Below are 22,659 nucleotides of genomic sequence, written 5' to 3'. Positions count from 1 at the left end.
TCTCAGATTTATTAGAAATCAGTCTCAGCCAGTCAGCTAGAGACTTCAACAAATGACTTAAAATTCCCTTCCTGATTTCAGCTTCCCTTATGAATTATCTAAATATAACTTATTTCTATATCAGTTACCACCTACTATCCTTTTTGCCTGCCCATTATATGCATCTTTTATTTTTAAACACTATGTCCCTTCACAGCAAGAAACTAGCAACTGTCAAGAGGGCTGAACTAGAGAATAGGAAAAAGTAATTTTCAGGATACTTATAATTGGCACTAGGTAATTCCAAGGATTCATGAACGTATATACATACATATTAAGCACAAGTTATAGTCAGCATGTAATACACTTTTTCCCCCAATACACATTCTTTCTGTGGCAGGGAAGAGGACAAAAAGGATTACTTCAGTTCACTCCTGAATTCATTTTGGCTTAAATAAGTACTCGGAGTTCCCAACACCATTTCATATATTTAGGAGATCACCTGTTTACGTGTGCAAGTGTGTGAACCCTATATATAGATTAACAGATGTCCCAAGAGCCAATCCAAGACCGTTGTACATGGAGCTCAGCCAAAGGTCTAGAGTGACCAGAGAAATTCAGTTACTCAAAGACAAACTTGAATGCAAGTCTTTCAATCACAAACCAATAACCTTCTGTTCTCTTTACCTCCATGCTTAACCTTGAAATCAATTTTGAAATTAGGAATAAATCAGGGCATGTAAAAGAGATCATATATTTGCTGCCTGGAAAATAAGTTCCATACTAGTACCCTTCAACCCACCTCTTTTATTCAGCTTGTGTCACAGTCTATGCAACTTTTTATGGGCTTTGTATGCTTGTCTGATTTTCCCACTCAAAATAAGGCATAATTTATTTATTTCACAAGCATGACAAATTCTGAAATATAGTTAAAGTTTGAACAAGGTTTTTATATCTCTAGCAAACTGTTCCAGGAATTAGTACAACATTCCAGAGAAATCTGAGAGCTTGCATAGCAGTTTAAGGGGATGGGTAAAGAACTGGGAGGGGGGTTACTAAGAGTCACATAACACTGTGATACAGCTACCACCAACAGGGTTACAGAGTTAATGAAATACAGCAAGTCATGATTATTTTTTGTTTTACCCACAGAACTGCCTTAACAGGGAAGCCACAGGCATATTTCAAGATCAGAGCTTACTCCTACCTGCTCACGGCTGGTGGCAGCTCAGAGCAGTATACCCTTAGTATACAGAGACGTAACCCATTGTGGACACTTTCAGGCCACTTACAACCCTGGTTGTGGTCAGAGATGCATTAGTAGTAAGCAGCAGCAAGAACAAATATTTACGATGAGCTAAGTTGGGTTTTGCAGCTCGTCATTTAAATCTGCAACAGCGTGCCTGCCCTTACACACACATACCTGAAAGCCCTTCTATTTCTAAACCACACTTGGTGTTTAGCGGTTTGACCAGAACTGCTACATAAACTAGACTGCAGCCTCTGCATCTCAGCAACTCAGGAAAATAAAAAAAAATCTTCCAGACAATGTCACATACCACGATAGGGTTACGACAACGAATTAAAAAAATATTGTACATTTCCTGTTTTTTGAGAACCAGAGAAGAGAAGCTCATGGTTCTGAACTGCAGCTTGTGGCGAGGCCCTGTGCACGTTACACCCAATACAGACTCACAGTCAAAGGCAGTTTGTGTTTACATTTTTACAGAACCTTTGCTTCTATAGAATTCCAAGTGATACTCAGGGCTGTCCAACCAAGGTAACGCGTAAGCACAGCCATATCGCAGATCACAACAGACAGCACATATATAGCACAGAAAAGGAAGGGAGAAAGGCTGCTATTGCCAAACAAAATGCTAAAGAGGGGCTGAGGGAGGCAGATCTCCCTGGAATTTGGGTTAGGATACCCATACAGAAAGGAAAAGTGCAAGACAAGCTGCATATTAACCAAATAGATTGCATGCTCCTTATCAATTTCATGAATTAATTGAAAGCAATTTCCTTGACAGAAAACTTCATCCTTGCAACCCAATCAATAAGCCATGTGATTAGAAAGAGAAACTATGGAAGAACAAGTGATATTAACCTAACTTCATTATCTAAGCTGAGGGAACTGCAAGTGTAAGTAAAAGCAGTAAAAAGTAAACTATGCACTTTAATGCTTATATGGGTTCACGGTCATTTATTTGTATGCTGTTCAGCACATCTGCACACCCCATCTGAAAGCCGTGTACTACAGCATCACTTAACTTGCAAGAAAGCATTAATACAGCGTGAGCTGGGATGGAAACCTGCCAGTTAGTCCATCAACACCTTCATCTTTCAGTAGTGACAAGGATTGTTTAGGGGAATTTTCACTGGCCCAGCACTGAGTGGGTCCGACTGGGTATAATTTGTGAGTGTCAGAGAATACAGCCTAGGGAAACATGACACTGGGCCACCATTTGCAGCCCACACGTATTTTTCGGTTTTACAGTACAATCTGTGTAACAGCGTTAGACTAAGCCAATAGCCTATATGCAACCAACCTGATTATAATACGCAACCATAAAAGACAGTTTTAGGCTGAAAGAGGGGAGATTCAGGTAAGATATTAGGAAGAAATTTTTTATTGTGAGGGCAGTGAGCATAGGTTGCCCAGAGAAGTCGTGGCTGCCCCATTCCTGGAGGTATTCAAGGCCAGTCTAGATGAGGCTTTGAGCAACCTGATCCAGTGGGAGGTGTCCCTGCCCGTGGCAGGGGGGTTGGAACTGGATGACCTTTAAGGTTCCTTCTGACCTAAATCATTCCATGATTCTATGATAGGGGATATTTGCCAAACCAAATCACCACAGCTGTTTCTGCAACACTGGGACCTCTAACCTGAATATCACAGTGCCGTGAAACTACTGCTGCGAAAGGTGAAACCACCTTTCCACTTACCACTCAGCAATCAGTAGACGTTCTAATCACATTGAGATTTTTTTTTCCTAGTTTTTTATTAAATAGTCACATTTGGCCAGCAGTCAATGCCAAACTCAGCTTTGGAATATGCTGCACATCAGCCGTTGTTTTCAGTGGAAGTTATAGCTGACATTTGTGACTGAACTCAGACCGTCGGAGATCACACTGAAAATGATCTCTAAGCATTTTTCAGCTGTGCCTGCTTACAAAACAAATGTTGACTTGCATTAGCCCTTTCGTGTTTCGATGGGAAGCTAGATTAGATTCTGGTTCACACACCAGCAAGAGTAGGATCTGCTGAGCTCCAGTTGCAACACCTTTTCTGTACAGACGCAGCAAAGGGTGGTTAGTACTACCATATTTTTTGTAGTGTCCACAAGAAGGTAGAAGAATAATCCAGCTATGGTAGTTTGTGATCGGTGAACATACGATGGTTAAAATGAATTTTGAAAATAACACAAATTGCTGAGGTGGGTGATTTTTTTTTCCAGAGCGGTGTTTTTCCGGTGCTGTTGCAAACAGCCCCCACATCACACAGAACGTGCTAGAAGAGGGGTTACCAACAAAGAAAAGCTAACTTTTCGGGCCTTTTTTAAAGGCAATTTTCTGAGCCTAACAGCATTTTAATCCACTAACTGCTGATGGGGAACACACGCTGGCTTTGCATTTAAGCAGACTGTGCAGTTAACAGAGAAGCATTTAAGTGAAGCAGACTGTAAATGACACCCAAACTGCAGGGATTATATGACAGTTTGCTGCTCTGGGAAGGGGATGCCAAAAATTCATGTCCCTCTGTGGGGTGAAGGAGATGCAGCAGGTACACTGTTGCTCCTTGCAATTTGCAAGCATCCACTACTATTGGGAGTAGCAGCCACATAATTCTATTCATCACAATACATTTTAAAGAATAGCTTGTAGCAAGCCTGGGCAAAGGGACAGCTAAGCAGAAGTTTATTTCTTTACTATCTGAGACTATCTCACATCCCACTACCTCTTTTCTCTACTGCAGTAACAATGGCTATTAAAATGCAGGCAGCTTCCTCATCTCTTCCTTAGCAACCACACTACGGAGAAAATGGGGTTTGGGAGGGTAAAGAACAGAAAGAGAATTTGTTTTGGTATCTTAAACTGTTACAAGAACCTCTCACACTCAAGGCAAACGCCACTTATTTATATTCAGGTTGTGGTCTTCTCTTTGTGAGAAGTAGGATTGGGATCACTCTCCCTACACCTAAAGAGGAGGTCTGTGAAGCAGATCCTGAACGGAAAACAAAACCAGGATCAGGAATGGTTCCCTATCAAATCATGAAAGTGGATTTCTTAGCAGAGCTGCAGAAATCAGCATATGCTGCCGCAATACGCTCAGATGGATAAGTGTCTCATATCAGTTTGGGGAACACTGATAAACTTACCCAGATGTGCTTGTCCAACAGAGATGACTGCAGGCACAAAGCCAAACAGGAGGTTTAACCAAGAAAGACATACAGCTGCATCAAAGTCAGGTCAAGTACAGAAAACATGAAACTTTGTTCATGACCACCTTTTCGTTCTTATCCTCTTAGTAAGCTTTGGAGAGCATTACAAATCTGTACAGATGAGAGCAAAACAATTCCTGCCTGCTGTTGACCCAAACCCTCTATCAAGAGCAACAACTTCCAACATATTTCACAGTAGATGTGCTAGTAATAATCCAAGGATGTAATGTGGGTCACATAACACTAGGATTGTTTTATTCTATCCAGCACTTTCAAAAGCCTTCAGGCTCTGAAATGCCCAGAGGCTTTTAAAAGTAGCTGAAAGTCTCAGAAAAAAGAGCAACTGGTCATTTAAGAGCACAAAAAGAGGAGGAAGAGAGAATTAACTGACTTCCACCCTCAGGACAAGAAAGGCTTTTTAAATTCACACTCTTCAAAGCTTCTACAGCTCAAAATATTCTTGCGTCATATAAAATCTTTGATGTGATGTGCTGCTTACACATGCCTGCTGACATACTGGATGCATCGTCTAAATGATGGTGTTCTAGAAGACCAGTTTTGGCTACTAGAAACAAAAGAACAGGTACAGGGCAATAGTTCTTTTGAGTTGGGAGGATGCTGTTGGGAGAGAAATATGAAATAGGAATAATTTTTAAAAATGTTTTCAAAGGACGATGAAAGACTTGCATGTATTATCTTTTAATGAGTTGGTGTCATGAGGCATTAAATAGCTCTGTTAGTGGAGACAGACAAATACGGATTCTTTGATATGGTTAATTTAGCAGAATTAAAGATCCCAACCTGCAGAGAATGTCCCCAAAGAATATGGACTCAGAAGCAAATATGCAATCAAAAGCAAAAAGATCTATTTCCATCTTCACGTGTTACCACGAGGTAGCTGGCTCACACCCTAAGCACAGAACCAGCAGCTACCTCATTTTTAAGGCTTGAAATAAGATTTGATACAATGTGGAAATCAAAGTAACATTAATTAAAGACTGTGTTTAGAAGATAAACCACCATTTATAGCAATTTTAGCTTTGTTAGGACACAGCATTACAAAACAAAACAGAAGCAGTAGCATGGTCCAAGTACCATAACATAATATGATCTGAACTCCAGACCGGACAGAATTGTTGCTTCTGTTCTCAAAAGCTCAAGGTAGCACTGGTGTTCTGGGGTGGCAAAATGTGCAGGTACAAAATGCAGAACCACAATTGAACGTGTTTATTTCATGGATGCTATTCAGGTATATGACTCTTAATGTATGCAAACTTGATTATTATTATGAAAGTTATGTTGAATTTTGCAGGGTTCTTTTAATGTTTATTTAAAATAAAGACTAGCCATTGTACATTCTTCCTTGATGATTTAACTCCTATCATTTCCATTAAACATCTAAAATTTAGGGGCAGAGAGTTAATGTATTCTTAGTTGTTGCTACTTTTTAATGCAATGCCAGCTCTATCTTCTTAATACTTAAATTTTAGAATCAGATACATTTATTACTGTTGTTACATAAGTCTTTCTACTGTACAAATAGAAGCCCACTCTTATCAGAAAATACACCTGAAATACACATAAAGTACACCTAATGGTCCATTTCTGTACTTGCTGAAACTGTAAAAAACAGGCTTTTAAGAAGTTAACCTGAAATGCATGTAACCTGGTATACTTAGAAAGATATGCAACATGTAAAAATGTGCAACAAGCTTGTCAACGGGAAAAGTTGGTTTGCTTTCTATGCAGGGTACTGATTCTTATAAAATCACTTTGTCCCGGTAATACTGGTTAGGTGAAAAACTAAGCGTGGGAATAACTAGGCACATATTAGTATCTACGGAATCTGGCTACCATGCATGATTCAACAACATGACCTGTAACAAAACATCTAGGTGGAAAGGTCTATCTAAAACCGACACGCCAGTATCATGAGACAGTAAATATTATTTGTAATCAGTAGTTGTTGATGCCATCTACATATCCATTATTACTATCTACAGCTGGAAGAGAAGCCTTAAGGTGGGGAAAAACAGAGAGAATTCCCCAGCTCCCCGTGTAAACTTGAGTCACAGTCTACACTGATTTATGTTTCCATGAAACAATGAACAAGGAGGAACTAACATTGCCCTTAACCACCTAGCAAAGAAGACCCTAAAAAGAAATTCTCCAAGATAACTTAATGTGATGTGGCGTGTGGGGACAAATGAAGGAAAAAGTGGGAAGGGGTAGATATATCCTGACAATCAGATCTACAGCTATCTGCTAATGTGATGGCACAAAAGTCAAGCTACACAAGGGAAAAACAAGTTTGAACTCTTCATTTTTTCTTGTAGAGACAGAAGTATCTCTACTTGTAAAAAGAAAGAAAGAGCTACAGCCTTTTTATTTTCCTTAAAGAAGAGATATGAGAGTTGTTCATATTTTTTCTGGAAAATTATACAGAAGAAAAAAGAAAAAAACATGTTGTTTGGAGATATATTAGAATCCAAACACTTTTTATTTAAAACTCAGGGTTCAAGGGTTGATGTTGTTTGTGTGCTTCTAATAAGCAGAAAAAAATCAAGTTAAGACTGTGCCAAGACAGATCCATAAACCACATGATTGATTAGACATGTTTATAATACTAAAATTGATGAGGAAATCCTTCCATGCCTCTTTCAGCAATAACAGAAATGGTCTAAAATTTTTCTTTCATAGCTCACCTCCCATACTTCTGTGGCAACAGCTGGGCCACCTCGACATCTAAGCTGTGGTTTCGGGTTTTCCACTTAAACGTGGAATAATTCTGTATTTCAAAGACTGTTTCAGGCTTATAACCACCTAAAGACATTTCATTTACTGAAACCAAATGCAAATAAGAGCAAATGTGTTTTTCCACAAGTGGTAGGAAAAAGATCTTAGGAGTATATAAATTTAAATACAAAACCAGGAGTTATATAGAAGAAGTAACTAACTGGTTATAAAGGGAACTAAGTAAGCTGGCCCTTATACTTTTAAATTAGCTAGCTTAGGCATTTCCCAGCTTCAATTGGTTGATTGTGCTAACAGTTATTTCATGGGACATGGAACAGAAGTGGTTTTGCCCAATATGCATATTACACGCAAAATAAAGACTCAGAGCATTCCCGCTACCGGCTTTTGTCCAAACCCCAGCATCCTCTTAGCAAGAATTTCAGGAGAATGCTACAAGGAATAACCCTATTTCTTTAATTCATGGTAGTGAGAAACATCTTTGCTGTTTTCTCAAAGACTGCAAAGAACACATACCACAAGCATGGCATCTGAGGTTCAAATAAAGATTCTGGCCTTTGTGCTGCAACAGTCTTGCCTCCCTCCTTACAGTTTAAGCACAAATCCTATTACAATTTTGTTTCTATTTCTAAAAAAGTGACAAGATTCAGCTATGGCCATCACACCACTCTACATTAGAAATCAGTTCCTTCACAGCCGCCCACTACAGAAGCTGATCCCTAGAATTTGCATTACACTTAAGAAGCGCACCAAATTCTCACAAACTCTTTCAACTGTGATCATACAACATCCACCTACTCCTATTCCTTTCCCTTTGGATATTTACTTTCTTTCAAAACTCTGGACTACATATCTCCAGGACTGAATTTCTTGGGGTTTTTTTCCACAAGGAACAATCAACAGCATTGAAAACAAATCCGGCTGTGAGGCTTAATGTAGTTCTTAAGTGCTATCATAGCTATAAATATCTAAATAATATAATTCTGTGTAACAGGTCAATCAACAAACTAAAAAAACCCAGCAGTCCAGAATGGCCTGTATGACCACTGACTTCAAACTGGTGGACAAATTCTGCAGATGTTTAAAGTGTTTCTGCTGGCTTGGTTCTCTACTGAAGGGCACAGAGGAGACTGCTGGCAGTGGCAGGTACTCCCACTCTTGTTCCACGCAGTGGAAGTCTCTCTCCAAATGCTAATAGAAGTGGGCTTTTGCTAATGAACTGTACAAAAGCAAGTGAAGGGCAGACACGTTTTTTTTTCTGTTTCTCCCTCCAGCAAAGAGGCAGGGGAGATAGCTACGTGGTGACAGTGTTTGTAGCGGCTGTAGTTAGATTTGTGGTCACATGTCAGTCCTGAAGACACAATCCTCTTTATAAACTGCATGCAGTCAATGTGACAGCTATTATTAGCAGCAGTGAAACAGTCTCTCAGCAAGGTACATAGGTACTAAGAGTTTTGCATCTGCTTCCAAAACATCATCGTCCAGTTCTGAAAAGAATTTGACATGGGAGCATGGAAAAGAGTGTGAGCTGCAAACATGATTAGGACTTTCATGCATCAGTATAATATAGAAAAGGCATGAAAGCTTAGGAAAGTGAAAGTGAAGAAAAAGAGCATCAAAAGATCATCACAAAGAGCATTAACCAAAATAAGAAAGAAAACTCCACAGCTATTTGCAGTGACAGGTTACACGCTGCTTGTAATACTGACCAAATTACACAAAGGGAGTTTGCACATCCTGGCTTCCAGCACTGCTGTGAAATTCCCACAGATGAATAAGCAAAGAACATAGCCGCTGCCACATTTGTTTCCTACAAAAAACACAGCTATAGTCTCCATGCATTTAATACCAGAGACACAAGGACCAGCACGAAGCTAGGGAAACTCCGCAAAGACAAAGCCAAAAGTGGATCTCTTCCTTCTGTCAAGCAGAGGGCACCACTCAGTTCCCTCCAACAATCCAGCTGGTAAGCACAATGTTTGTGCCCTGGCAAGTATTTCAGTGAGGAAGGTTACCAAAATGATGTTGAATGTGTCAGGGTGCAGCAGAGACACTATGGGAAATACCCTCAGAATGGTGGCAGGCTCTCAGATTGCAGTCTGTGCTTTGGCTCCATGAGATGCCTTTGGGGTTTGAGACCACAAAATGCAGTCTTTATATGCACAGCTGCAAGAGATGATCCTTGTCCCTACCATGGAGGAAAACCCATTATGGACACATCCACTGAAAACTTCCAAATAGTTTGGGGTTTTTTTACAAAATATTTTCTTTACAGCTGCTTACTTCTGAAAGGTTGTATTAAAATGAGATTGTCCAGAAAACCAGGATTTCACCAATTCTCAATTGTGAATTTTGGAAGGAATTCAAGTCCCAAAGCAATACGTCCTCTTCCTTATTATTGTCCTTACACATTTCCTGTTAGCTTCATCTGGCTTAGTCTAACTTCAAATGGCAGGATTGCAGACTAGAAAGTCCAAATCTTTGTTTTCTTGGAAGGATGCTTACTGTACTATAAGCACAATAAACTTTGACAGTAGGTCACCCGCACCATTCTTTTACCCATCTGATTGAACACCAGAAAAAATCCTAAATACACTGATGAGTAAAACCATTTTGTGGTTCTTATTAGTAATCACCACACTGCAGTGTCCTTCAGCTGCTGCAGGTCTGCTCTTAGTCTGGAGAGATATCACCTCAGCAAAGCTTACATACTGCCAGGGAAAACCATTGTCCCTACCTCCACCAGCCTAAGTAAAAGAGATCCATGAATTCTGCTCCATATTAGTGCCATTCAGCAGATTATGCATCCACTTACAGGCTTCCTGCAAGAAAAAGGAACACAATTTGCCCCATAAGCTCACCGCATGTTTTCAATTGATAAACCTAAGCTATGTCGAGGCCATATCCCATTTTCTGCCGTAGGCTGCAGAGGTTCTTGCCAAGAAATGTATTGCTTTAACATTTTGGATCGAAATTTATTGATGCAGCAGGTGACAAGATCAGTAATTCAATGCTCAGGAAACACTGGAGAGATGGGAGTTGGGTCACGAAAGGAAAGATCTAAGCAGGCACTTATTTTTGGTATAGATATTTGTTAAAGTTGTTGACCAATGACTTGCAGGTGTGACAGAATGTTGAAAAATCTGAGGTGACTAGTGACAGATATTATAGCTGATAAAAGCACTGAGATAAGATTTATGCAGGCAGCCTGATGTAGATCCAAAAACATGAGCAGAAAGCACAACTGCCTCTGACCGTTATCTTCTTTGGGTGGGAGAGTCACAGTGACACCTGTCTGGCAAGGACTCTGAACAAGCACATTAACTGCAGAAGTTGCTTCTGGATGCAAAACAAGCAATCTTGAGTTTAAGTAGCATAGTTGTGTTTTCAAGAAAACATCTGCTTTTTAACAGCTCCCAGGAAGTCTTAGCATCAGTCATTTGCTGTTTAAAAGTGTAAATACAGATATTTCCTTAAAAAAATAAACAGATAATTATCAAGCAAATAATTCCAAAGCCACACAGGTTTTTTCAAGTTTTATTAACATGTTTCTCAGATGCTGGCATTATCAATACCCCAGCACCACTGGTGCTGAACATGAAGCTCAGTTTAACTGTGAAGAAAATTCAGTTGATAGGGCAGGAAGGTACTTACTGCAAATTTTACTTGGCATCATTACTAGTTCAAAGCATTGTCTGCATTTATGCTCCTGACAGCTGCACTCAATGCACTGCACCCAGTTTCTATTATTTTTGGTTTCTGCATGTGTTGAAGCCTTACATCTCCTTTTTCTTGCAGATCTACAACCCCTTTTAGTAGGAATTTCTGCTAAAGAAAGTATTACAGTAGCCATTTTTTGACAAATAAAGTAGATCAGATCAGTGCGGTAAACAAGCTAGCCTCTGTCCCTCTCCTCCTCCTCCTCCCATTCCCAGCATGAAAATAGCTAAGGCTAAAGCAACAGCTGGGGATCATTACACTGACAGGAATAGTTCAGTAAACTCCAAGAGGGGAAAACATGTCATATCCAAAAAAACCAAAAACACATTAGGACAGCAGGATCAAAAAAGTATGTGAATCCAACTCCAGGGATGATGCTACAACTCTCCTTCCACTGATAACAACTGACTTTTAAAAACCCTGGTTATTCAGTGTTAACCCTTTCCCTAAGCTTCCCACTCAAGTCATAAAGTTGACAAATACCCCGACGCTCCTCTGGTCTTCACAGTCAAACAAGGTACACTGGGCATTAAGCAAAAATAAATGTGAATTGCCATCTTACCCCCAACTTCAATCTACCTCACATTAATATATCATTACCTTCACCGCATGACTTCACTTTTAAGCATAGTTACAGTCCCTGTGCCACATATTTGCAGAGAGTGGCTGCAGCACGAGGCTAGGGGTAGTCTAACTAAATATGTCTGGTCTCGTGTGCCTCTGGATTTGCCACAAGCAATGCCAGCAGGTCAGCTCCCCATATGTTCAACACAATGTTTTTCTGCGTCAGAGCACTATTTGTATAAATAATTCTGAACTGTAGGTTGCATCTGTCCATGATTCAGAAATGTGCTTGTTACATTTTGCGACTGGTTTCTGACCTTCAGTAGCCATGCATTTGCATGAAGCATCACTTGGACATCTCCCACAACATCTTCACGTCCATTCTGAACTAGGAAGACATAGATCAACGTTTACATAACAATGTCACCCTGCATTCCCATGCGATGTCTCAGACTCGGGGGCTGCCCTCTCACTGGGGATCTCCTTGGTGTTGAGAGCTTCCAAGTCCACACGTGCAGGTTCTCCTGCCATCTACTGGATGAGGTACAGCCACAGACCAGCTTTACCTTCAGGTGCCCAGAGGCATTATGACATTAAGGTCTAGATCACTCATGAAGAAAGCCATATGTTAACAAGCACTTGCATGACTCTTGATCTCTTCAAAGTACGGAGCAGATATTAATAGTTTAATCAAAGGCTCAGCTAACTCAAATTACCTCACATTTGCTGTGGACCAAGAATGTGCACGCAGCTACTGCAGATCAGATGGCGTGCAGGAGCTTGTTCATGCGTCTGGGCTTCAAGACACAAATCTTGGAAAAAGACAGGTGAGTTTCACTGTCAGCCCCTGAGTCACATTGAACATTTTTGAAGGGAGGACTTGCCAAAAAACGTGTTCAGTTTCAGAGCAATGAATGAAAAGACATTGCATGAAGGTGGAAAAGTTGGAATTCACTTTTGGAAGCACTTAATTCTTAAGCTAGACTCACATGAATGCTAATTGGGTTTTGAGTAGCTTTCTGAAAGTTTCTAAAGCTTGCAATTCCCTCTTCACATCTTTCATGAGGAGCTACCATACTGTTGTGTTAACTGGACTAAAAACTGCAAACTAGGCTCCGGTATTTGAAAACCAAGTCATTCCAAGGCATTCTTGAATAGAAAACATGTTTATGGATTCCTGAATTCTAAGAATTTTACAAATAACTGCCCCAACGCATACTTTGAATAATACAAGCATATGCTCTTTGACTCTGCCATGTCAAATCCATTTCTGTGTGGAAAGGATCAGCAGTTCTGAAACTTCAATGTCAAGTCTTCGTTCAAAACAAATAAATAAATAAATAAATCAGATTTAGGAGACCATCTGTTTTCCAGGGGCAAGGAAACAAGACAAAGTCTATTCCAGATAGCCACTTCTCATGAGATTAATTTAAAAGAATAGGTATGACGACTGTCAGCATAATACAGGAACCCCTTGTTTGCCTGGCCTTATAACAAGGAGAAAGCAGAATGGTGTCCATTCACCTGTATGTGGTGAAGAGTGAAGAAGAGAAGTGCACAAATTTTCTGTCCTGGGCAATAACAAAACTGAGTCATCCCATTTTTAGGGGGAGCAAAACTACGGTACAACAGTCATTATAGTTTCAGCTCAATGCTAATGCTGGACTTCAGAGCTTCCACAGGGGTTTATACGTGAGTGTATCTGCTTCTCTGCTGCCTGTAAGATTTGGTTCTGCAAAATACAGTGCATGTTACAGCATAAATATAAGAGGCATTCTGAGACTGCAGGGGACTTAAATGGAGCAGCAGCAAAGCTAAAGGGTTATTCTTTTCTCTTCTGACATGAAAGAAGCTGGCAGCATCTTCCCTATCCTTCCTGTCTGGTAGCTGGTAAAAAGTAGCTTTCCTCATCACATGTATAATGAATTACACATGGGGTAGGCTGATGATATTGCTAGACTCTGTAGAATCAACACAGCTTTTTCAATGATCAGAGTTATGCAGGAATTCAATAACCATCATTCACTAGAACATAAGACAACAGCAAACATTTTTATATTGATTAAAGTATTACAGAAATGCATTTTCCTCATTCTACATATTATCCCACTGTGGAGCTTGTGATATTTAGTGACTGGATGAAAGCTATATCCTGGCATATCCAAATGCAGAGTGCTCACCTTCTGTGAAAATCAATGTCAAGCAAATACAAGACAGCTGCAAGTTCTGGCTTTTTTTTTTTTTTTATTTTGGTTTGGGTTTTTTTCCTCCAAAGATTGATGGGCTGCAGTTCTTTGCCTCCAGAGCAGACAAAGTAATCTGGGAATACAGCCTATACTAGTGGATTTATGATTTCCAAACTTGAATTTGAGGACTGCGGCTTCATTTTTCTTTTCCATATTTGTTTGACAAAGAGTATTCCAATGAAAACAAGCAACAAAAGTAGCAATACTTTAGAAGTCTTATAACAAGCTAACTCTTGACAAATCTCTTAAGGAGGCTTGGTAAGAGCAGTGACAATAGGGAGCAGAACTTAACAGTTTTGTTTGGCAGATTCAGCAGGACTAGAGCTGCACATGAAACAAAGAATCTTCCAAATTTAACTGCTAAAACCACACACTGCCCATCTTTCTGCAACAACCATGGTCTGGGGTTTTGTCCTCAACTCCTACTACCCCTCACTCTTCTGTCCAAAATATCACTGAAAGTCATTTTCTGCTCCTCTCAGATCACATTACTCGTCTCAAAAATCAGTCATCACCTTATTTCTGAGGCTACTGTGCTCAAGATCTTTGTACACTCCTCCAAGTTCCTATTAAAATTTCACCTGTAGCTAGATGGATCCAGCATTTCTGATAAAACATAAACCTTGTTATGTTTACCACTGGCGTTTTGGTGTGTTCTCCCATCCTTCCCTGTAATCTTTTCCCAGTTCCTGTTTGCTGGTATTTATTATGCTGCATGCTATGAATGGATCACTGTTTTCACCTCCTCAAACTTTTCTCAGTCCCTCCCTTCTCTCCTTGCAGATATCTTTCCCTGAACTTCGATCTCTATCTGTCTACATAATCCTTCAGAATTGTCAACCCCCCAGAAAAAAAGCAGATATATTTGCAGAATACCATTATCTAAAACAGAATCATACTTAGATATATAGACCCCACTCCTTCCACCCTCTCCAAAAAGGAACACACTAGAACTAAAAACATGATACTCTATCTCCTTCAAAGCAGAGCTGCCACTCCAGAACAAGCCTTTACACCTTTAATAAAACAGCCTTAAAACATTGCTCACAAGAGCCCTATAGGCACAGAGCAGAGGAAGAAAATTAAACTCCGAAATTAAAATTTCCAAATGCAAGTTGAAACTGTCACAAGGTCCAGGCACTGAAAGTCACTATGAACAGAGCTCCAACCTCATCCTGTAACATGCTTACAAGCGCCCTCAGGGACAACAGGTCACAGAAGTCAGTGGGAAACCCAAAATCTGGACTACTGCCCAGAAAAGAAAAAGCAGGCAGATTGAATATGCAAGAGGGGGAAAAAAAAACAAACCAACCAAACCCAACAACCCACAAACCAGTTACATAGTGCCTACAACAAAGAAAGCAGAGCCTGCTAACCTTCTCGTAAGCTGTGGTATGAATCCTGATATGTGCTTGAACAGGTCTTTCCTTGCTTTGACACAGTCTCTGCGAGCGGCACAATCCCGACATAGGCAGGCTGGAGTGTCTTGGCTTTATCCAACATATTAGAGAAAATCCCTGGACCTGAAGGCAGATTCTGTAACACGGAAGGCGTCCCAGGCTAATGGAAAGGGCACTTTATCCTCACAAGAGACCCAACTGCGATCCCCCTCTACCAGGTTTCAGTCACTGCACCAAGCAGGAGAGTGGAAAAAAAATTAGTTTACTGCTAGATTCCAAGGCTGTGCTTGCATAGGAACAGAGAGGTACTGGAGGCACAGATAAATCCTGACAGCCAACATCTAAAGATTAAAATCAGCAAGGCTCTTGGCAAAACTTTTCTTCCTACTGTCTCAAAGCTCAGACGGAAACTTCACTGTTTCAGCAAGAGGCTATAAGCATGCAGTCTCCCAGTACGCAGAGTGGTGCTTATCAACAGATGCGTGGACTTCTTCGTGGGGCCGCTTGCAGTGACAGCCAGCCTCATTCACCCAAAATAGTGAACAGTTGGTTTCTCTACTCACACTACAGACACCTGCCAGACAGGCGATATCATGTGATTGAGCACTGCCCTCTCTCCCCCTGCAACTCCCCACTGTAAGGACGCTGTGCACACAGCTAGAACAGCACCACTCCGAGTGCAGAAGCCACGCTGCCTTTTTTTCCTTCCTGCTTAAACTGTTAGAAATGGGATTTTAGTTGTGGAGAAGGCTAAACTGATAGTGGGGCAAACGGAGTGCTTATATTCATTTGCTCTGAGACCACAGGTAAGCAACAACAAGCTACTTTGTACAAGCACACATTCTCACCTCTTTTCCCCTTAAATCATTTCTCCCAACCTACTAGAAACACCTGCTTGAAGGTAATCAGCAGCCCCCAATCAATAATGCATTACAGCACCCACTAAGACTTCAGAAGATGTGCTTGTATGGAGGCGGTCATCTCATCTAGAACTTGTCTAATGTGAGCACCTTGAATCTGCCATAAGGTTGACAAACTGTGGTTATACTTACTACTCAGCATGGTACAGGAATTGGAAGTAGCTGGAGAAAAGCATATTCCATCCGAGCAACAGCCAGTAGGTACTCTTACAAGTACAGCTGGTGGCTTTGTTGATTTTTAATCTTGCTAAGCATGCATCGTAAATAAAGTTGTAGAAAGTTGGTGTAATAAAGTTGTAGAAAAAGAAAAAAACAAAACCAAACCAAAAAAAGAGTTGTCTAATGAAAACATTTACCTGAAAAAAAATATTCTATTATCTTTCCAGAAAAAAAGTGTGTGTATGTAGAATAAAATCATAGAATCATAGAATAACCAGGTTGGAAGAGACCCACCAGATCATCGAGTCCAACCACTCCTATCAAAATATATACATACATAAAAAAAAAAATATAAAATCATAGAATCATTAGGTTGGAAAAGACCTTAGAGATCATCAATTCCAACTGTACATACCTACTACTAAATCACGTGTCCCAGCACCTCATCTACCCACTTTTTAAACACCTCCAGGGATGTGTCATACTATAGGCCTGAAGCAAAGATAGTCACATGCACATTACAAAAATAAGAAGGTGAATACACTATTGGAACAGTCTTCATGCCATATTCTGGCCCCTCAATCAACACATTAATTTCACATCTCCAAATAGTTTTGTGAGGCATCTAAGCAGTTTTATAAAGCAAGGCTGCAATAACAACCACAGGGAAAAAGTCACTAATAATGAAGCTAATACCTAAGAAAAATAGTATTCCATCTAATTTCAAAAGCATGATGTTACTCTGCTGCACTAGAGGAACAAAACAAGCTAACGTATTTCTAAGTTACAAACTAAAACCTAACATACAAAATTCTATATGTTTGCTACATAATGATGCTAGATGGCATCAGTGATGTTTCTGAGTGTATTCAACAGTACTCTTGTTACTTTGACATGAACAACCTTGATGCAGAAAAGAATCCAAACTCTAAAATTCCCATTGGTAAAAAAATATCTTCGGTGATAATACAAAGCTCCATAATTGCATTATCCCTAAATTACCCATGAATACTCGACAGAAACCCTCATCTTAAATTTAGGATTTGTAAAAGTCAGGTAACGATTCAGTTTCACAATGAACTTTGGCCAAGAAGGTCAAATTACTGCATAAATAGATGAGCCTGCTTCTGCCTGAGCTGCCTGGGGAAGCTGATCTGGCAAACCACGAGAGTGCTAAAGCCAGGACGAAGGAGGGGATCAAAAAAAGCACACTGTCCAGATTCCCCTTTCAATGGCAACACACAACTCCACACTGAATCAGGCCTGATATTCTATGCACACAGGTCCCATAATTACCGTAATAACTAAAGAGCAACTATCCTGTGCCAGACTCTCAGTCCTACTTCTTCTGGCAAGCAATACACCATCTGGATGGTGGAAATGACAAGATGCAGCTACAGAGGTCAAAGACTGATTACTTTGCCAGCTGGGGCCTCTGAGCTAGCAGCACACTACAATGTACGAGGCCTAGGAAATATGAGCCAGTTGTTCAATCCAGCTGACTCAGCAGTACCCAGATATTGCCGGAACAGCCCTAAGATGTTGCCAGAGCTCTGATGAAGAAAACTTGAAGAACTGAAAGAAGACAGACACCAAATAGCTAATAATATGTGAAATATATCACCCGGTTTGGCAACCTGATGATATAACAGATCCTCTGCAGCTGTAATTGACAACTCCAACTTGATGAACATTTGATCCTCACTATGTATAATCACAGAGCTGCAGACATGTATACAGACTTAACTTATCTTCCTATGCAGAAAACAGCTTGAAAAGAAAAAACACCTATTTGGCTCAATGGTAGGTAGATAAATCTTCTCTTCACTGAGCAAGGTATTCTCAGATTTTGTCCTACAGCATCGTATTTGTCCTCCAGACTTATTCAGTGTTTTGAAAGAAGGAGCCATTATCCAAAACACAAAAAGATAGGCCAGAATACTCCAGAAAGGATTTGGATAATGCCCTACCATCTTCTAAGAAGACAAACTCCAAGGAGCCCAGATTGAACGACATCTTTCATACACAAGCAAGCAATTGAGGGGTAGCTTCTTGCTGAAAGAGGGCAGATTTAAATTAGATATAAGGAATATTTTTTTTCCTGTGAGGGTGGTGAGGCACAGGTTGCCAGAGAAGTCATGGATGCCCCATCCCTGAAGGTGTTCAAAGTCAGCTTCAATAAGGCTCTGAACAACCTAAACCAGTGGAAGGTGTCCCTGCCCATGGCAGGGGGGCAAGAACTGGATGATCTTTAAGGTCCCTTCTGTCCCAAACCATGCTATGATTCTATGAAAATATGGATTCTGATAGACGAGTAAAGACCAAGAAAAATCTGTCTCTCATGAAACACTGACACTACTGCCAGACATTGAAGAGCACCGAAAAGTTAAACAAAAGTTTAATTTGTTCTGTTGGATTCTGAGGTGCTCAAGGACATGGTTTAGTGATTGACAGGAATGGTTGGACTCGATGATCCAGTGGGTCCTTTCCTATGATTCTATGATGTACTGGTAAAGGATCTGAACGTCTGATCAACGATCACACGGACAGAAATGTCAACTCACTGTAAGAACAAGGCCTGATGTGTAACTTTGACAGTTACTTTAGAAGTCAGCAAGGTAGAAGAGAAGATCCTTTTCACGGCAGAGGTAGGACTTCCAACAACAGTTTCAGTTGCTTACCCACTCCAGAAAAGTAGGACCAACCCACAGCAATGTATGTCCAACAATCAGTGTCTGGCACAACCCTTACCCTGTAACTGGCAGCAGTGCTATTGGCAGAAAGATCACCTCTATCAACAGGACGTAGGTACTTCCCACAGATTCCTGGTTTGGAAAGCATCAGGCCAAATTTTTACAATCTGACACCTATTGAGCCTTGCATCCTTTGACTTTCAAGCGTGGAATGAGATACAGGCTGGGGGAACGTATTCTTCCTCAAGATGTACCTCACATCAGAATACCCTGATACAGAAATACCTCACACAGAAATAACGAGGAACATCACGTGCACATATGGCTTGCACAGACACTGCTGCTAGTACTGAGGCCTGGTGGGCACAGAATGCAATACTGGTATCTGCATGCCAGTTATCATTACTTAATCACTATTTTGAATAAATTTGTTATCTTTTTTTTTTTCTCCTGCAAAGACAACCCCCAAGTTAAGTTCTAACCTCGCCATAGATCTTTGACCTTTAAATTCCAGGAACCCACTAAATTTTGCCTGTGCAAAGTTAGCATCAGACCTGTAAGGTGCCACAGCTCAAAGCTTGCTACCACCAAAAGGATCTCTCCCACTTCACCTTGTCTGTCCTTCTCCCAGCCACACATGCTCTTAGCCCCCTTAAAATGAGTTCTGACATGCATCTGTAACCTTAGTGACCCTATTGAACTTACTAAACAGCATTACCAACAGGTGGGATGAGCACCAGAGCTCATGGCTGGTGAGCACAGCTGGGAAGAGAGAGGGAGAGAGACCACATCAGCCATAACACAAGCTAAACTGGATCAGCTTAACTGTAACATAAAACTGCATCCTTAGTTTTATCCCCAAAAATGAATGTATTCTTTAAATTCAAATTAATGTGTGGATAGAAAAATAGCTGACAACCCACTCACACCAACTTAAAATGTGTTTTCTTTCCTCCTTTCGCCTCTAGTCCTCCACCCCGCAGCAGGTTCTGTCTTCATATCCCCAGTAACAATGTTTTCAGACAACATAATGCCTGCAAGAATCTACATGCAAACAATTTAGTGATGAAATCCAAATAATGCACTGCTAAAAACTAGCAAACAGTTGCGATATATGCACACTTAGACAACATGAGAAAGGCCTCACTTGAGGTCTAAGCCAGATGAAACCTTACGAAGAAGTATGAGCCCCCTATATTTGAAGATCTGTCTCTGATATTTCTAGCAAGCAGACAATAGATGGAAAATAACGGAATGCTGCACTTACATCACTGTAAAACTTTGATGTCTTATGACTCTATTCGTTCTATACTTCCTATAAATACAGACCTCACGCTGATGCTTGTGTCGCTTACTTTTTCTCAGCTAAGTATTACATTTATGTAATGTGAGTTTGCTTTGGATATTCCCAGGATCCTGCCTCCCACCAACAGTGACCTTCAGGAAGAAGCAGAAACATCAAGCTGGGAGCACTGTACATTCTCGCTTCTCCAGTTCTCAGGATGAGCCTGAAGTTTACACACTCTGATCTTTTCAACTAGCTGGTGACAGCTAGTGCTGCCAGTCAGCATTCAGAAAACTCCTAGGTGTGACAGGTAGCCCCAAAGGTAAATCACCAAGCAGATGTAAAAAAGGCAACAGCAGCAGGCATGCCTGGGAACCTGGACCTCTGCCGTAGCTTTTGAGTGGCTCTTCAGTCCCCCAACCCACTCTGGGATATACCACCACCCCAACTTTTGGCAAGTTGGCTGTCATTGAGCTGTAAATACTGCGAGTTGAAAGCATAAAAATAGCTGCTGCACAGGCTGGAAAACCTATCAGATGATGTCAACGCGCATTTTGAGCCCTCCCCTCCCCCCTACCACTTCCTTTCCTATGTCATTTTCTCATTACCTCACTGTCTCTAATTCTGAAAGTGCTTCTCTTGGCATCTTTCAGCTGCCAAAGTGAACTTTACACAGCAGCTAGAGCCAAATCAACCCCCAGCACACACACAAATTCTGCCACCTACCCCATTCTTTGGGATTCAGCCAAGACATCGGTTTGCCTTTCCCTGAAAACACATACATGAAATCTGCCGATGCCTATCTGCAAAACACAGGAGTGGGAAGAATTAGTTCAGCCCAAGGAACAGTACGCTGATCTGCATTTGATTAACTCCACAGATAAAGAGTTTCCAATCTGCAAAGCAAGTCAACACGGTAAGTGAAGTGTGGCGAGATAGCAGCAATGATGCCTCATCCCCCTCTCCCTAACACCAAGTCACTCAGCCCTGCCCCTCTCTCTCAGGCTCTGCAGACCTGAAAAGGAAGGAGAGGCAGAAGGAGGAAGCTGAAACCTTTGCTTTTCCCACCTCTCCCCGAACTAAAAACTCACTTGGTCAGTGTTGCTGACCAAAGGTCCTCAGCAAAGAGACTGCTACGAGGGCAGAAAAGAGGGGAAGGAGAGAGAGGAAGGCAAGCAGAGATCACTTATGGTCCTTGCCTCTCCTCTCCCCTCCCGTTGGGACCTGTTATACTGAGGAAGCTGGGACAATAAAGAGAAGGAAATGGTCCAAAACCTACTCTACTCCAGATCATACCAAAACAAAAGCATTATGCAGCACATGTTCCTAATATTACTACATGGGAGTGTTACACTTGGTCAGAACATGTGGTCTACACAGCCAAATCAGTGCAACTTTTAAAGACAAGTTGGTTAAATTCATCTCATTTTTTTTAGTTGGATTTTCTTTCTAAAACCATGGGCAACAGTTCTGTCAATACTGTCCTCTAGAAAGCTGCATATCTACTCCTTAACTACAAAATGGTGTTGCCTATGTACATTTCTATCCAAAAGAAGAAATGCAACTAGAAGGTGGATTTCTCTGGCAAATGTATTGGAAGGACTGTCCACAACTCAAAACTTCACAGTAAAGGGCAGGAGGATAGCATGGGATTACAATAAAGAAGTTTGTATAGATAATTCCCAAACAACTGAAGCCCACTGTGCATATAAACCCAACAAAAACAAGCAAGTAAATAAAAAACACATATCCAAGCACATTTTATTTGTTATTTTTAACATTTTTGTCAATAAATTCAGGTTAGATGCAAACACTGTTGCAAAAGTCTACATAGTTCAAAGTTACTAGTCCTTCTTCAAGTTACTCCCCCGTGCTGAGCCCCCAAAACTCATTGTATGAATGCTCTCACTCTGTTCCTGTGCAAAGTTAGAAAGATTAGCTCAAATTACCTCTGCTAAACCAACAAGCTTTGCAGAGGGAGCTCACACATCAAGTACGCCATCTCAGAGAGAGCTGCTCCAGCTGGAATTGCAACAGAATTCCCATATATTCCTTTAGTTCAGCTATTACCCATCTTGCTCTAAAATAAATACTTAAGACCAAAGGAAGCAAGAGTAACATTTCTCTGCACTGCCCCAACAGCAACACTTTACCTGCTTTAAGTGTCAAAGTTTTCAAGCCAGGGACAGTCATCCATTATTCAACAAAGTTAAGGGTTTGCCTAGTGAAGTATGCTGAGAACAAAAGACCACAGTTTTCAGAACATTTCCACTTGCAGATACTTCAGGCTTTAATTTAAACTACTATGAACAAGTGAAAACAGAAGAATACAAAATATTTGGGTTTGCTCTCAAGAGAAACAAAAACAGTAGCTGCCAGATCAAGCGGGGTAGTAAGCACTGGACAGAGCGGAAAAGTAGACAATTTGAGTTTGTCTTAAAACAGCACTTCTGTTTAGGAGGAAATAACTGGCAAAGGACAGGAGAAAGATACCCTTCCC

The 22,659-nt window shown here is 40.8% G+C and overlaps 1 protein-coding gene across 3 annotated transcripts in view; it reads right to left on the bottom strand.

Annotated features, from left to right (window-relative positions):
• Nucleotides 1-22,659, bottom strand: part of MRTFA (myocardin related transcription factor A) — a 506,306-nt gene that overhangs the window by 459,033 nt on the left and 24,614 nt on the right. For 2 of the 3 annotated variants that reach the window (XR_011337327.1, XM_069855410.1), the window contains exon 1: nucleotides 15,079-15,522. The exons of the other annotated variant lie outside the window; for it this stretch is intronic. Coding sequence is in view for 1 of the 2 variants with exons in the window: in XM_069855410.1 (XP_069711511.1) it covers nucleotides 15,079-15,205 (127 nt within the window). In the remaining variant the exon portion in view is untranslated. Of the gene's footprint in view, nucleotides 1-15,078; nucleotides 15,523-22,659 lie in introns of those variants that run through there. 3 annotated transcript variants of the gene reach the window in all.

Source organism: Phaenicophaeus curvirostris, chromosome 1, assembly GCF_032191515.1.
Source record: "Phaenicophaeus curvirostris isolate KB17595 chromosome 1, BPBGC_Pcur_1.0, whole genome shotgun sequence".
Lineage (NCBI taxonomy): Eukaryota > Metazoa > Chordata > Aves > Cuculiformes > Cuculidae > Phaenicophaeus > Phaenicophaeus curvirostris.
This window is presented reverse-complemented; position numbering and strand designations above follow the sequence as displayed.